The sequence below is a fragment of the Salvelinus fontinalis genome, chromosome 11 (genome assembly GCF_029448725.1).
Source record: "Salvelinus fontinalis isolate EN_2023a chromosome 11, ASM2944872v1, whole genome shotgun sequence".
In the NCBI taxonomy this organism is placed as follows: Eukaryota; Metazoa; Chordata; class Actinopteri; order Salmoniformes; family Salmonidae; genus Salvelinus; species Salvelinus fontinalis.
This window is the reverse complement of record NC_074675.1, coordinates 41,594,445-41,612,291: the sequence shown is the minus strand read 5'-3', so window position 1 is coordinate 41,612,291 and position 17,847 is coordinate 41,594,445. Positions and strand designations below refer to the sequence as shown.

At 42.5% G+C, this 17,847-nt stretch overlaps 2 protein-coding genes across 3 annotated transcripts in view; one reads left to right on the top strand and one right to left on the bottom strand.

The window, feature by feature from the left end:
• Positions 1 to 11,745, bottom strand: part of LOC129866100 (uncharacterized) — a 32,092-nt gene extending 20,347 nt beyond the window's left edge. The window contains exons 1-2 of one of the 2 annotated variants that reach the window (XM_055939273.1): positions 11,300 to 11,745; positions 40 to 224 (exon numbers count right to left, since the gene is read on the bottom strand). The gene's annotated coding sequence lies outside the window, so the exon portion shown is untranslated. Of the gene's footprint in view, positions 1 to 39; positions 2,679 to 11,299 lie in introns of those variants that run through there. The other variant, XM_055939274.1, reaches the window with a different exon arrangement.
• Positions 11,746 to 11,824: 79 nt separating this feature from the next.
• Positions 11,825 to 15,584, top strand: LOC129866088 (secretogranin-2b-like). Its single transcript, XM_055939259.1, has 2 exons — positions 11,825 to 11,928; positions 13,201 to 15,584. Exon 2 carries the CDS (start codon positions 13,213 to 13,215, stop codon positions 15,217 to 15,219), a length of 2,007 nt encoding a protein of 668 aa, XP_055795234.1. The 5' UTR covers positions 11,825 to 11,928; positions 13,201 to 13,212; the 3' UTR covers positions 15,220 to 15,584.
• The last annotated feature ends 2,263 nt before the right edge of the window (positions 15,585 to 17,847 follow it).

The window sequence follows — 17,847 nt, the reverse complement described above, 5'->3', positions numbered from 1 at the left end:
GAGAGATGAAGGGACAAATGAAGAGGGGGCATCTTTCACCTCTCCTTCGCCCTGTCGCGTGTCTTATAGTCGTTAGATGATAAAGAGAGACAGGGGATGGGGAAGTGGCCCTGGCTCCAGGCTGTGTGGATTCCTATGGCCCAGGAAAGGGGCACATGTTTCTGTTGCGGGCAGTTTGTCAGAGCCGCCGGCAGATTGCATCCTGGTAGTCTTGTTCATCCTGCCTAGGGAATAATAAAAGACATTACAGCGTGCCTTCAGCCTGTCAGGAAATACCTGCTTTAGAGAAGCCTCTATGGTGATACACAGTGCATTAGTTTTATTGTCTACCTTATATCTAAGCCCAAACCAGTTCATCAAAAAGATTTGTATTTTCTGTCTGTTGTTATGGTTATAGTAGTTAAAATCACAACAAATCAGACACGGAATGTAGATAGATGTAGCAGAGCAAGAGGACTCAATGACGAGGGAGATCATGAGCTGCTTCCAATAACATTAAACATACCATTCTACTCTAACCTAGCCACCCACACAACAAACATACTCACACACAAACACACTCACACACCTCAGTCCATTTCATCTGCCTGAGTGATTTATTGATTGAGACTTCCCACCACACTAAGGCCCAGTGGTCCCAAGTGACTGTATGTGTTCGCTACTCTAAAGTAGCTGTAGTCTGCCTATCAGTGTGTAGTCTACTGTCCTCACTCTGCTCTCTCATGCTGAAAATCCACACTGGCCTAAAAGACAGGTCCCAGATCAGTGAAAGAGCCCCCCCAGGAGACAGACCAAGACATCATACCGCCATAGGAGACAGACCAACAAGTAAGTCACCCAGCCGTGGCCTCCGAGTGGCGCAGCGGTCTAAGGCACTGCATCGCAGTGCTAGCTGTGTCACTACAGATCCTGGTTTGATTCCAGGCTGTGCCGCAGCCGGCCACGACCTGGAGACGCATGAGGTGGCACACAATTAGCCCAGTGTTGTCCGGGTTAGGGGAGGGTTTGGCTGGCCGGGTTGTCCTTGTCCCATCGCGCTCTAGTGACTTCTGTGCCAGATGCAATGCATGCTGACTCGGTTGCCAGGTGTACAGTGTTTTCTCCGACACATTGGTGTGGCTGGCTTCTGGGTTAAGCGAGCATTGTGTCAAGAAGCAGTGCGTCTTGGCGGGGTCATGATTTTGGAGGACGCATGGCTCTCCCGAGTCCGTATGGGAGTTGCAGCGACGGGACAAGACTGTAACTACCAATTGGGGAGAAAAAGGGGTAAAAAAAAGTCACCCAGCCACAGGGATTTCAGGGAAGTCGCATGAGAGCAGTATCCTTCTTATCATTTAACATTTTACTATAGACTGGACTGATTTTACCGTTTTCTACACTGTCTCACAGCCACCCAGGGAGCAGAATGTATTGTCTAGACAGTCAGTCTGCACCTCCCCAGCTGGCACATTTGGTTACGTTCTGAGAATGGAAGTGAAAATTTCACCTGTTCTGGGAACGTACATTTTTGGGTTGCAGGAAGGTACGCCACCAGGATGGAGCTAGCATACCTTGTTTTTTTTACGCATACAAAGCTGTTCATTTCAGTATATTTAAACAGACCCAATTCAAAGGAAACAAGCACTCATTAAGATCAGGTGTGGCCAATTAGTGCGGTCAACACATCTGAACACACTTTATAAGATAGAAGATAGAGTTTTGTTGGTGCTGAGAATGGAATGTATATTTTTAATTAACATTCCTAGAAGGTTCTCTGAGCGTTACCAAAGTTTTCTTGTGTTTTTTTTAATGGGAAGTTTCTCAACGTTATCTGAACAATTTGAGAAAATACTTTAAATAGAACCATGAGGTTCTGTAGGAAATGTTATGCTGAAGTACTGAATTTCCCACAGAAGAACAATGTTTGTTAATGTTCTCTGAACTATTAAAGAACATTCCTTATGTCAAAAATTGTAATGAAATGTAAGTATCGTGGAATCCACATTAATAATAAAATAATTACATTTTTTGTCAAGTTCCTTAAATGTGCTGAGAATGTTCCAAAGCCAAGCCACTATCCTGCACCATTCCCAGAAAGTTGTTGGAAGGTTGTATGCAAAATAACCGTAGGACAACCATGCTCTCACCAAGCTCTAAGAAACATATGGTTCTGAGAACATTATGTGCTAGCTGTGTCAGTATAATAGCAGAAACCACATTTCATGGGAAACAATGACTTTAGGTTTCATGCTTATCTCGAAGCCTTGAGTCTTCTTGCTGTCATATCCATCACTTATTTTTATAGAGCGATCCTCTTGGGTGTTCAGAGATGATGATTGACACTCTCTAACTGCCGTTGGTATTTTGGGTATCATGGGTTAGGAGGGAGATAAAATCAGCTGGTTGTTTTTCTCATTTCTCACATATCACCAGAAGCGCAATCACACACATGCACACGCACACACACGCAAAGACATGCACACAGGCAAAGACAAGCACACAGGCAAAGACATGCACACAGGCAAAGACATGCACACAGGCAAAGACATGCACACAGGCAAAGACATGCACACAGGCAAAGATGTCTGCACACACACACACATACATTTTATAGCTCTCTTGTGCAAATCTGACCTATGAGTCATGCTGGCTGTACTTCCAGACACCCTCTCTCTCCTTCCCCCCTCCCTCTCGCTCTCTCTTCCTCTCCCCCTCAGGCCATCTCTCTCCTCTCTCAAACTCTAATATCGCTCTCTTTCCTTTCTCTCCCTCTCTCTCTCTGCCCTTCTGTCCCTCCCTCTCTCTCCTTCCATCCCTCTCTCCCTGGTCTCTGGGATCAGACGCTTTCCTAGAGCAGACAGCCGGGGCCTATGCAGCTTCCTGTCTCAATGGGCACTTAGCAATTGCTAGGTGCGCGGCATGTTGAACTGTCAATTAGAGAGACCATAGATCACCGCTACAGGAAGCCAGGCACACTGGGACAAAACCAAAAGGCCTAGTTCTCACAACATTTAACCTCCTCCTTACACACAAGAGGGTCAATTAGATGAACATGTTAGAGGTCTGGAAATAGATCTTGGTGGTCAAATATCTGTTAGTTGTGATATCAATATTAAGCCTCTGTTGACACCTGTGGCATGAGAATGTTGGATAAGGTTGGAATGGGATCAAAAGAAACCAGTAATGTTTGGGAGAAAAGAGACTTAAAATGAATTTGCATATACTGTAGTACAATGCTGGTTTCCTCCACTATCAGCTTGGTTTCAGTTCAGATGGGGATTGGGAGGAGGTTGAATTTCCTCTAAGTTGATTGTGGACTCAGTGAGCTGAAACGGAGCCAAATTTCTGATGAGAAGTGTCTTTGCATGTGCTTCACTGGAATGAACACAGACACGCATAGTCAATGTCCCTCTACGTCTTTTCTTCCTCGTTTCTCCTCCTTGTTGTGGGTATGTGCAGTGTTAAAGTGTAATGTGATGTTTCTTTTGGGAAATTCCTGTGTGACTCCTACCCCAATTACAACTTGTTTGTGTCACCGCAGCAAAGGGATGTCTCTACAAAATGCCAGCTGTGGGCGGGGAGAGATTTATTTTTATCTGAGCCACATCTTTCAGACCAACCAAGCTAACATGGGTCTCCTTCTCTGTGCCAATCACAAAGCATCTGCTAATCACAAAACACCCCCCCATCTCTCAAAATAAAAACATCAAAGCCCAAGACAATGTAAGCATAACAAGCCTGTATTCAGCAAGGCCTATGTTGAAGTGCAACAAGAATCTTAAGACTCCAAGGGAAGCCATTTCTATACCCCAAACAGAATTGAGCGTGTCTTATTGTGTAACATGGCAGAATGGATTCAGGAAAAAGGGAAGCTGTGATTGGGACTGTCAGGGACATGGGGTAAAGAAAGAGAGAGAAATGAAAATATAATATGAGCCCTTTCTAGGCCGACTTACTTTTTGCTTTGTTTTATAGATTTTTCTTGACTCTTCTGGTGGTTTGTTAGCTGATTTAGGCAAAGGAGACGGGGAGGAACAGAAGGAATACATTGGAAGTAATGTGAAGGAAATATGTGGCACCACTGTAGCGTGGTTGTGATGAAATCCTATTGTGGTCTGTTATGACAGCACTGAATGGAGAAGGAGCACAGAATAGACACTACTGTAGTGTGGTAAACATCATCTGTTAGAAGACTGAGCATTACCTGCACTCTTAGAAAAATATTGTTATTTGGGGTTCTATATAGAACCTTTTGGTTCTTTGGACGAGACTCAAGAACCCTTCTCGAAGTTAAGGTATATATATATATATATATATATATATATATATATATATATATATATATATATATATACAGTACCAGTCAAAGGTTTGGACATACCTACTCATTCAAGGATTTATTTTATTATTTTTTACTATTTTCTACATTGTAGAATAATAATGATATCAAAATGATGAAATAACACATACGGAATCATGTCATAACCACAAACGTGTTAAATAAATCAAAATATATTTTATATTTGAAATTCTTCAAAGTAGACAGCCTTTGCCTTGATGACAGCTTTACACACTCTTGGTATTCTGTCAAACAGCTTCATGAGGTAGTCACCTGGAATACATTTCAGTTAACAGGTGTGCCTTATTAAAAGTTCATTTGTGGAATTTCTTTCCTTCTTATTGCGTTTGAGCCAATCAGTTGTGTTGTGACAAGGTAGGGGTGGTATACAGAAGATAGCCCTATTTGGTAAAAGACTAAGTCCATGTTATGGCAAGAACAGCTCAAATAAACAAAGAGAAATGACAGTCCATCATTACTTTAAGACATGAAGGTCAGTCAATCCGGAAAATGTCAAGAACTTTGTAAGTTTCTTCAAGTGCAGTCGCAAAAACCATCAAGCGCTATGATGAAACTGGTTTTCATGAGGACCGCCACAGGAAAGGAAGACCCAGAGTTACCTCTGCTACAGAGGATAAGTTCATTAGAGTTACCAGACTCATAAATCTGCAATTAACTGCACCTCACATAGTTCAAGTAACAGACACATCTCAACATCAACTGTTCAGAGGAGACTGTGTGAATCAGGCCTTCATGGTCAAATTGCTGCAAAGAAACCACTACTAAAGGACACCAATAAGAAGAAGAGACTTGCTTGGGCCAATAAACATGAGCAATGGACATTAGACAGGTGGAAATCTGTCCTTTGGTCTGATGAGTCCAAATTTGAGATTTTTGGTTCCAACCGGCCGTGTCTTTGAGAGACACAAAGTAGGTGAACAGATGATCCCTGCAGGTGTGGTTCCCACCGTGAAGCATGGAGGAAGTGGTGTGATGGTGTGGTGGTGCTTTGCTGGTGACACTGTTGGTGATTTATTTCGAATTCAAGGCAAACTTAAATCAGCATGGCTACCACACCATTCTGCAGCGATACGCAATCCCATCTGCTTTGCGCTTAGTGGGACTATCATTTGTTTTTCAACAGGACAATGACCAACACACCTCCAGGCTGTGTAAGGGCTATTTGACCAAGAAGGAGAGCGATGGAGTGCTTTATCAGATGACCTGGCCTCCACAATCATCCGACCTCAACCCAATTGAGATGGTTTGGGATGCGTTGGACCACATAGTGAAGGAAAAGCAGCCAACACGTGCTCAATATATGTGGGAACTCCTGTTGGAAAAGCATTCCAGGTGAAGCTGGTTGAGAGAATGACAAGAGTGTGCAAAGCTGTCATCAAGGCAAAGGGTGGCTACTTTGAAGAATCTCAAATATAAAATATATTTTGATTTGTTTCACACCTTTTGGGTTACTACATGATTGCATATGTGTTTTTTCATAGTTTTGATGTCTTCACTATTATTCTACAATGTAAAAAATAGTACAAATAAAGAAAAACAATTGAATGAGTAGGTGTGTCCAAACGTTTGACTGGTACTGTATATATCCAGTGAGGGTTCTATCCCTTCCCCAGAGTGTAATGGGAATTTTCGAGAAAAAAAAACAGCTATCAAAAGCTAACCCAGTCAAATTACATTTCTGGAATGACAGCTAACATTCCCTTTTAATTTGTTTCAGCTGTTTTGCATTGACATTTTTATCCATAATGAATGATGGTGCTCTATGACTTTGCCTGGTCAGAAAAATGTCTAGTTGACATCCGACACCGTTAGCCCTCTATGGCAGGGGGAGATCAAATTCATATTCAAACATTGTTGCCGAGGTCTGAGTGGCAGACAGCAAGGTTCATACAATCCTGTGTTGTTTATACAAACCTGTGCTGTTGCAAAGTAAATGCTATCTAGAATGGTCGCCATGAATCACACTGGTGGGTGCTACACATTGATGGTGAATGAGTTGAGTTTCCCCCTTACTAAGTAAAGTGCTTTGAGTACCTCAGTTGGTAGAAAAGCACTACATAGATCCAATCAGTTATTATTCATAATTATTAGAAGCAGGAGGAAATAAGATTTTTAATAAAAGCATACAGTCTTGGATAAAGAAAGCGAAGTTGATTATTTAATTCAAATATATGAAGCCTAAGTCATATGATAAACTATATGCTAGATAAATAAAGTTGAAATGTTATTTGAATTTGAGCACGTTTGTAAGCTAACAAAACTTAACAAGTTAATTTAGCTAGCTAAACAGAAAAAGCTAGGCTACTTTAATTCACCAAGTTAAGCTAGCCAGCTAACTCCTTCAAAAAATATACTTTTTTTATGGGATATGCCAAATAGAGCTACAGAACCAGACTAACATTGGAAATTAGCTAATTGTTACTTTTATTTCAGTATTTCAGTGTGGGGTCAATTGAGGGGACTATGTTTGATGAAGCCATTAGGAGGCTGTTGCTGACTGAGAGGAGGTAGCTAAGTATACATTATTCATAATGAAATATGTATAATAAGTCTTGGTGATTCAATAGCCTAGTTAATCATTACATGGCTTTTAACACACTATGTTTTGCTCAGTCTGGCAGTAACCCAGAACTATCAGAGGATCTCTCTTTCGGCTGCTGCTGACAACAACTGCATGTAGGTTGTTCTTCTAATCTACATCATATGTCTGCATAGCATTTTGTCTTTGAAAAATAGGGCTAGGATTGTAGAGAATCAAAGGACCATGAATGTAATAAGAAACCTTAGATGTTGGCTTAGGGCCGATAGCAACCACTACACAATGTCCGGTCAGAACAGGGACGAGACAGATGTCCAGGTTAAGGGGAGTTTAATGGACAAAGAGGTCCACATTTACACACACATCATACACATCTGACCACTCACGGTTCAGATAACTGAGAATCATGTCCACGTGGTCCTTTAGATGCACGCACAATTAAACATCAGACATACAGGGATTCAGTCCACAGGAGAAAAAGTTCAGCAAGAGGGAAAACTGTGGAAGTGCTCATCAGGATGGGGAAAGCACGTTTCTGACCACACAGCGTGCTGGGATCATAGACTAACTGAAACTGAAGTCCCGGGAATCAAGGCCACTGATGGGCTGAAGGAGATCTGGTGATAATTATTTGCCATTACCTTGACCAATAAGACACGAACAAAAGTGGGGGTCTTCTGAATAGGAGACTAAGCTGCTTGAATACAAACTAACCAGAAGGGATCGCTAGAATCAGCTGACTGAAGCTGGCAGTTTAAACAGTCTTCATTTTGGCAGATTAACTCGTTTTTTCCTCTTCTCTAGCACCAGTCAGACAATCCATACTGTACTGGCGTTAGGTAGCCCAGCGGCAAAGGAGTTCGACCTGTGGCAGGAGTTGTACCTGTGGCCAAAAGGCGTCCAGTTCAAATCCCGGGCCGGGTGCTGGAAAAAAAACGTGAGGAATTGATCTGACAACTGAAGGGCTGCTGGGGTTACATCCTCAAAACATTCCACTACTGTTGGGCCCTTGAGCAAGGCCCTTAACCCCACAACATGCTCTCTTTCCAGGGGCGCTGCACTGCAGCTTGTGCTTGTCTCAACTGTGTGTTTGAGGTCTGCTGTTTGGTTGAGAATGGAGCAGAACACACATTTTTGTTATTCACTTTAACTAATGGACAAAGTTGTACTGTGTTGTAAAGAAGTCAGCCAGAGTTGACGTGGGCCATGACTCAAACAATGATGCCTCCCTGGCCACCAGCGCATATTTCCAAAATATGTTTGCAATAAATTCTAAAAACTATGCTGGTATTTTTTTGTCCATTATTTAATTGTTTATTAAATTATATTCTTAGCTAAAAATATTACAATTTAATAGTAGTAGCCATAATTCCTAAATGGCACCATGCAAGGTTCTATATGGAACCATTTTGGTTCAGTGAAGAAGAGCCTCTAGGGTTCTGGTCAAAGAACCCTATAAATATAAGGGCACAAGGCGATACCCAGATGCAGACTTGGGAGGCAGATGGTGTGTCTTGATATTTATAAAACAATCCAAATGGGGTAGGCAAGAGAATGGTCGTGGACAGGCAAAATGTCAAAACCAGTTCAGAGTCCAGGAGGTACAGAGTGGCAGGCAGGCTAGAGGTCAGGGCAGGCAGAATGGTCAGGCAGGCGGGTGAGTCCAGAAAATAGGCAAGGGTCAAAAACCAGGAGAACTAGCAAAAGAGAATAGAAGCAGGAAAATGCTGGTTGACTTGAAAAACATACAAGACTAACTGGTACAGAGAGACAGGAAACACAGGGATAAATCACCAGGGATAATAAGTGACACCTCGAGGGGGTGGAGACAATCACAAGACAGGTGAAACAGGTCAGGGTGTGACAATAAAATGGTTCTATATATAACTTTTATGAAGCAACTGATAGAACCAAAAAGGGTTCTATAAGGATTATTTATTTTCTAAGAGTATAGTGAATTTTACCTAGAGGGCTCTTTACCACAGGACACCAAACACTAAGGACATGTGCGCACCATGGAAACCAGTATAATTCTGTCTCACTGTGGATTACATGGCATTTGAACTCAAAGACATCTTCTGAGAAACATGCAAAACCGTTATGGATCAACATGAATGTGTTTGATGGTTAATACTACAAACAGACTGAAATGGGCTAACCAAGAAAAACTTCCTAAAGGACTAATTCGAGGTAGAAAAGAGTTGGAGCGCTCCACAAAAAAAGCAGAGATCTAGATTGTTTAAAGAACATATTTGAATTGGTGGTGTTCTTCAGGGCTCTGTATTTGTACCATTGCTTTTTACAATATGATGTACTGTACTTCCCTCATTGTCCTCTCCATTGCTGAATCACCCTGGTCAATCCATCATACAAATGACAAAAACGTCCAAACTTTTTTCTATATTTACTTCATCATTTTAGTTTGAAAATAATCCAACAGCAGAGGACGTCTGTGTTTGTCTTTGCTTTCTCTCTCAGCACAATCTGTCTGTGAAAAAAAGCTATGCCTGACTCTTGTAGTAATGAAAAAAGTGTTCCTTGTTTTAGCAGGAGATGAAAACAGAAAAATAAAAAAGGGCACATTTATGTAAGAGCAGTATGTCGCGCTACAACTACATCAACACATAAATGCCTCACAAATTACACATAAAGGTTAGACATGTTTTACTCCTATACACATCTACTTCTATCAGTTCAGTATTCCTGCAGATTGTAAATATGGTACTGGAACTGACTGACCCTGTATATAGTATGCTTACTTTCTCATGTTCTTACTACTTGATTTAATCATGTTTTTGATTACTGCATTGTTGGGTTTTGAGTCTGCATGAAAGGCATTTCACTGTACGTGACATTAAAACTTCCTCGATAATAATGACACCTTTGTAATCTTTACATTCCCTCACAGTAATAAGGTAAGGCCTAGCCACATTGATGAGTATTAATATGGCATCCTGGGGTTCTGGAGGCTGGAGCATATTGAAATCATTTCATAGTCTTCCCACACTCAAGTGCATCACACACACCAAGATGTTAATCTGAAACAAATTGCCATTGCCATAAATGTACAGAATTCAGTGACTCATGACCCCCCCCCCCCCCCCCCCCAACACAGACAGAGAGATATGCAGACAACGGCTGGGACAACTAGCCCATATCATACACACACACAAAGAGGGACATGATCCACCTGTAAATTGAGCCATTGACGTCAAAGCTTCTAGACCAATACAATTATCCTTCTCTCTCTCTCTCTCTCTCTCTCGCTCTCTGGTTTCCCTCTCTTCCTCTCTCACTCCCTCTCTCTCCGCCTCTGCCTCCCTCTCTCCGCCGTGCTGTCTCTCTCGCTCTACCTCTCTCGCTCTGCCTCTGCCTCTCTCTCTCTGCCTTTCTCCATCCACCCTGCCAGGACATTGACAGCTGGGGTTAAGGAGCAGTATCACTGTCAGGATGCAGTTTCCCTATTATATGACATCATCAGGGATATTGATAATTGCTATGGCATTTGAATCAATTTGATCGATGAGATCAATTCAAATGTGATTGTTATAGATGTGTCAGATGTCTGTGTATTACTGATACTGAACAGAACAATAGCCTACTACAGATCAAAGTCTATATGATGCCAAGCAAGCATTAAGAACACAATTGGCCTGAAGTTCACTGATGTTATCTTAATGAAATCAGAGAGCATCTTTAGGCTACACCGAGGGCTTATGATAAAGCAGGTTGATTAGTATCTGAGGCACTTGGAGACAGCAGTTTTTTTTGTTGCTCTAATAGGCCGATACAATTTGATAACACATTGAACAGATGGTGGAACATATACAGATACCACTTACAAAGATATGACACCAATATGTGTATGGCTGTAGTTATATTTGAGACTGCTGCTAATTGCCTGTAAGAAAAGTTTCTATTTGACCTTAAAGGCCTGTGTAATGGGAAGATGGGCTGTAGGAGGAGGGAGAGGTTGGAACAGAGGGGTAATTGGTTTCTGTTTACCCATAGCACAGCCACAACCACAAGCAATTAGCCAAGCTGCTTGAGCCTTACATCCTTTACTGCTTGGCGTGTGTGTCTGTGTTTGCGCATGCGCGAGATCATGCAGTCATTAGGGAGTTACATGAAAAGTGGAGGCATGTGCTGAATGTAAACAAAATATGGGTGGTCAGTCAAATGCATCAACAGACGTATACGGTCACACTGAGACACCATCATAATCTCTTGTTATAATGTCTAAATAGAAGCGATTTCTGAAAGCGTATCTGGAATCAGGATCCCTAGTTAACAAATCATACTACCGTACTCATCTGAGTGCCGACTCCCGACGGAAATGTATGAATGAAAGTGACGACGTACCCCTGACCTGGGCCAGACAGGACTTGACAGGCAACCAAAATAAAAGACCAGTGGCTTACGATTGCACCGTCATAGGCAGCTCCCATAGCACACGATCTCTCTGCAGTCCTCATCACCCCGCCTCATTCTTTGGCCGATCTTGGGCGTGAGTGAGTCATCGATGGATTCTACTCTCTTTCGAGAGGGACGCCCGCAGCGCGGTTTTGTTGATGCATACATAGGTGCAAATCACAATTTACTGCGAACATCAGCAGTTATGGTGCCGAAATTATTATAACTGGGCCTGTTACCTATAATTTGCCTATACTCTGTCTGGAAAACTCGTAGAAATAGTTGTATAGGTCTATCACCATATAGGTAGACCTTGTGCTGTGAGCTAATTAATCACTTAGTCATCGCTGTTGGTTATTAACAACCAATATAATTAGACATGATGATAAAACAGTGATCACATAAGGCTTTCCAATTGAACGTCGAGGTGAAGAGACGTGAACCAGTTCTAATTATGTTTGTGTGTTTCTTTGGATCGAGTATTGCGTATGTCGCAGTGACGCACGAGTCAGGTGGCGCCTCATATAACCAGAGGAGCTGTCCCCGGTGCTGAACACAGAGAATCCCTGCTCACACTTACACTGAGAAAGAGATGCTAAGTTCACTCACGACTATCGATTGAAACTATTTTGCAGAGGTAAGATTTTACATAGGGCCTACATCGACATTATTATTTGAAGAAAATGGAATTCAGTTGTACCTTTTTCAGTTCTTTTAATATGTTAATTTCCATTTTTAAATCCGTTTATCTTTAACCAACCTGATACATTGAAAACAGGGCTACCGCAGTGAAGATATGCATAATCTGTTTTATAGTGTCTTAGACTAACTATTGAAGTTTATTATAGTTTCGTTTTTAGTGATTTGCTAAAGTAATTTGTATTTTTTATTATGTAGGATAAGCAGATAATACATAGCCTAAATTAAACAACACTTTGATTTCAAAACCAATTAATCCACTAGTTGATTTATAAATAGCAGTGTTCAATATTTGTATCCAAATTAGGTGCATGATTATAAAGTTCCATTGCATTTTCTCAGTGAAAGGCTTGTGCAACACAACATTGTTTGAGTGTGCTAGAGATGTCTTGGGTGTAGGTAGTAGTGTTTCGACAGCAGCCAGCATCAGCCGAAGGGTTACCAAGACAACTGGATTGTGACTCATTCTGGAGAGCAACAATTTGAAAACTAATGAGATTTATAGGCGAGCTGAATGCCCATGCTATTACTGCTCTGCAAACAATCATTTGGGCTTTCAACAGATGTGATTTTCATTCTCTGGGTAAAAAATGCAGCTAGAGTGACAGAACCTCAATGCATATCACTAATAGTCTACTGCAATATAGCTGAAGCATCAAACGGGAATAAAAGGCAGGTCTAAAAATGAAACATTTTAGAATTGTAATGGTCATTAGAGCTGATCATAACAAAAGCCTTTAAACTGGCCTCATCATTAAAGGGCCAATGAAGCAGTTATCTCAATATCAAATCATTCCTGACTAGCAAATAAGTACCTTACTGTGATTGTTTTCAATTAAAATTGTTATAAAATCTAATAAAATAGCTTTTTTTAGCAAAGAGCAATTTCTCAAGCAAGAATTTTGCTAGGACTATCAGAGTGGGAAGGGGAAAAACTGAAAATTAGCTGTTATTGGCAGAAAGGTTTGGAACTCTTTGTTTTAATTGGTCTATTAACAAATTTAGTCTGGAAATATATATAAAACACAGGAAAATCACGATTTTGACTGCATGGCCCTTGAACATATTCTTGTTTGAAAGAAATTAAGACTCTAAACTGAAGTGACAGGAGCAGATAAGTACATAATGGTCTGACCAGTGAAAAATCTTCATATCCTAAACCTAAAAATGTCAGCGCTGACTCTTCTCTCCCTGTTGTGTCTGTCTCCAGGCTGAAGACACCATGCCGTCACTCCCCAAGCTCTCCTCGGCAGGGATGGCCTTCCTCCTCTCCCTGCTCCCTCTCCTCCTCCTGGGCCCCGGTAGTGCCCAGGGGGCCTCTCTCAGAGAACACAGACTGAGGGGCAGTGAGCTGGACCCCCAGCGAGGAGACACCCCCTACCTCCCCCCCAACGCAGACATGCTCAAGGCCCTGGAGTACATTGAGAGCCTCCGCCAGCGGACCGGGGCGTCAGCCCCACAGGAGCAGGCTTCCCTCACCCTAGACTATGACCCCACCAACATGGACACAGACTCAGAGAAACTCCTCTCCATGCTGAGGCTACCCTCTCCTGTCCAGACCAGCCAGAGTAATATAGGCCAAGGCCAGGACCAAGATGAGGATGATGAGGAAGGGGAGGGCAACAAGGAGAACAAGACCCATGAGTGGCTGCAGGCGGTACTGAATACCCTCCAGCAGACCAAGAAGGGCCCCAAGCCAGCCCCTGTGAGGCCCAGTACAGCCCGCCACACTCTGGGCAAAGGGCAGAGACCGGCGAAGGAGGAGGACAGCCAGGTGGGAGAGGGCGTGGCGTATCCGTGGACACAGCGTGCTAGCCGGCCTCACAGGAAGTACCCGCTGATGTTTGAAGATGAAGAGGACAGTGAGGGGGAGGAAGAAGGCAGAGTCCAGGGCCGCGAGAGCCCCTTCAAACGCACCAATGAGAACATGGAGGGGAAGTACACGCCCCAGAACCTGGCCAACCTGCAGTCTGTGTTTGAGGAACTGGGGAGGATAGCCAATACCAAGGCTGGACACAAACGCCAGACTGAGGATGATGAGGATGATGAAGATGATGGTGATGATGAGGACATGTTCAAGGTGAGGAACCTGGCCTATGAGGATGTGACAGGGGGAGAGGATTGGACGCCCCTAGAGGAGCAGGTGGATACGGAGGATGAAGAGAGAGACAACAGGCAGGAGTTCGACAGAGGCTTGGAGGATGATGAAGATGATGGTGATAATGAAGATGATGAGGAGATTGATGAGGTCAAGCGATCAAGTCAGCCAGGTCCGAGAGAATATGACCCAGTTGACTACTACCTTCTGAAGGTGCTGGAGAAAACAGAGCAGGAGGAGCAGAAGAGAGAGCTAGAAGAAGAGGAGGAGAGGGAAGAGAGGAGGTCAGCTCAAACTCAGTACAGTGACAAGGTAGATCCACAGGCCATTTACCAGCTCATCCAAATCTCCCAGAAACTACAAATCCCACCAGAAGACCTGATGGACATGCTGAAGAGTGGGGAGATGACAAAACAGGACAGGACACCACTGAGGACACAGGCACAGTCTTGGACACCTAATGATCTGGCCAGGGTAGAGGACAAACTAACTCAGATCTCCTCTCACCAAAAAAATAAGATCCCTCCAGAGACATTCTTCAACAGACGGCTGCCTGAGACCCCAAAAAGCAACGTCCCGGAAGAAATAAACACAGAAGACATTCTAAAAATCCTCGGGCTGGGAAGCGTGGCAAATCAGAACGCACCTGCACTCAAGAAGCAGAAACAGCATTCAAGCCCGCCGTCAAGGTTTTACGCGCCAGCTGGAAAGCAGAAAAACTACATGTTCTCTGAGCCAAATGTTCCAGAGAAAGAAAAGGACGACTACGACAACACTGTCGACGAAGACGAACTGTCGACGTATCTGGCTGCCCAGATGTTGGCACAGTATCCGCAGACAGCAAACAAGGCAGACCAAAAAAAGCGCGCCTCGCAGCCTCCCTCACAAGACCATCAGCTCGTGCTGGGAACGTTGGAGCAGGCGATACAGGACTACTACTTTGACCAAATGGACTCAGATAAAAACCCGCCTCAGAAAAGACAGTCAGAACCCAAGGAGGACACGGGCGATGTGTCACAAATGCAGGGCTTGGATGACGACACGCTGCTGAAAATTCTAGGCTATCTGAACCCAGAGACTGAAGAGGGCGAAGATAAGGACCTTTATGCCAAAACTGTCAAAGGACTGTAGATGGTGGGGATGTAGATCCATATTATATTGTTTTGATGAGGGGGGAATCATAATAAAGTATTTTGAAAAATAAATAAATGCAATGGAGTTTAGTCTCTTCAGTAGATTTACTACAGCTCATGCTTTAATAGCCAATTTATACATAAACTTGATCTGATGTAGCTACAAGGGAGTGCCTATTGGTGGTTGTAACTGAGTGTGTGGCATAATATTCAATGTTTTTGATAGGCTAGCTAGAACAACACTGGTTACAATAGACCACTTTATACTGGCCGTACATCCACTTGTGTTCGTCCTCGTAAATGATATTTCCTACATGTGTTCGGTAATGTGTAATGTATCAGGTTAATAAAGCATTGACTTTATTTTTTCCTTACTGTGTAGTGTTTACTAATTGGAGCGCACAGATGGTGAACAGGCTGCAGAATATCAAATTCACAACACCATCTGTCTCAATGTGTCAGCAATAACAATATGTAGCCTCAGCTTTTTGTTGTAAAATCTAAAAACTCTTGATCAATCAAACATCTTTGATTGACTGATAAGCTAGTAGTATGTTGCAATGCAATCAATTTGGTCAATTTAAAGCTACAATAATGAGCAAACGTGAAGATGGATATTTCAGCCACACAGAATAAGATTATATTTCTATGATTTCAGCACCTTGGACAGCTCCGGTCGCAACAAACAAGAATGACACATTTATTTGAAAAAATTTAAGGGGTGGATCAGCTTTAATATTGCTGATATATTGTTGCTTCCATCAATGTAATTGTCTGCATCATTTCCAATCCCCCATATATTTTTTGGGTAAACAAATATATATATATAAAACACACATATAAGGTTGAAGTCGGAAGTTTACATACACCTTAGCCAAATACATTTAAACTCAGTTTTTCACAATTCCTGACATTTAATTCTAGAAAACAGTCCCTGTCTTAAGTCAGTTAGGATCACCACTTTATTTTAAGAATGTGAAATGTCAGAATAATAGTAGAGAGAATGATTTATTTCAGCTTTTATTTCTTTCATCACATTCCCACTGGGTCAGAAGTTTACATACACTCAATTAGTATTTGGTAGCATTGCCTTTAAATTGTTTAACTTGGGTCAAACGTTTCAGGTAGCCAGCCTTCCACAAGCTTCCCAAAATAAGTTGGGTGAAATTTGGCCCATTCCTCTTGACAGAGCTGGTGTAACTGAGTCAGGTTTGTAGGCATCCTTGCTCGGAACACACGCTTTTTCAGATCTGCCCACAAATTTTCTATAGGATTGAGGTCAGGGCTTTGTGATGGCCACTCTAATACCTTGACTTTGTTGTCCTTAAGCCATTTTGCCACAACTTTGGAAGTATGCTTGGGGTCATTGTCCATTTGGAAGACCCATTTGCGACCAAGCTTTAACTTCCTGACTGATGTCTTGAGATGTTGCTTCAATATATCCACATCATTTTCCTCCTCATGACGCCATCTATTTTGTGAAGTGCACCAGTCCATCCTCCAGCAAAGCACCCCCACAACATGATGCTGCCGCCCCCGTGCTTCATGGTTGGGATGGTGTTCTTCGGCTTGCAAGCTCCCCCTTTTTCCTCCTAACATAACGATGGTCATTATGGCCAAACAGTTATCCTTTTGTTTCATAAGACCAGACGACATTTCTCAAAAAAGTACGTTCTTTGTCCCCATGTGCAGTTGCAAACCGTAGTCTGGCTTTTTTAATGGCGGTTTTGGAGCAGTGGCTTCTTCCTTGCTGAGCGGCCTTTCAGCTTATGTCGATATAGGACTCGTTTTACTGTGGATATAGATACTTTTGTACCTGTTTCCTCAAGCATCTTCACAAGGTCCTTTGCTGTTGTTCTGGGATTGATTTGTACTTTTCGCACCAAAGTACGTTCATCTCTAGGAGACAGAATGCATCTCCTTCCTGAGTGGTATGACGGCTGCTTGGTCCCATGGTGTTTATACTTGCGTACTATTGTTTGTATAAATGAATGTTTTTTTTATTTTTTTTTTATTTCACCTTTATTTAACCAGGTAGGCTAGTTGAGAACAAGTTCTCATTTGCAACTGCGATCTAGCCAAGATAAAGCATAGCAGTGTGAACAGACAACAACACAGAGTTACACATGGAGTAAACAATAAACAAGTCAATAACATGGTAGGAAAAAGAGAATCTATATACAATGTGTGCAAAAGGCATGAGGTAGGCAATAAATCGAATAATTACAATTTAGCAGATTAACACTAGAGTGATAAATCATCAGATGATCATGTGCAAGAAGAGATACTGGTGTGCAAAAGAGCAGAAAAGTAAATAAATAAAAGCAGTATGGGGGTGAGGTAGGTAAATTGGGTGGGTAGTTTACAGATGGACTATGTACAGCTGCAGCGATCGGTTAGCTGCTCGGATAGCAGATTTTTAAAGTTGTTGAGGGAGATAAAAGTCTCCAACTTCAGAGATTTTTGCAATTCGTTCCAGTCGCAGGCAGCAGAGAACTGGAAGGAAAGGCATCCAAATGAGGTTTTGGCTTTAGGGATAATCAGTGAGATACACCTGCTGGAGCGCGTGCTACGGGTGGGTGTAGCCATCGTGACCAGTGAACTGAGATAAGGCGGCACTTTACCT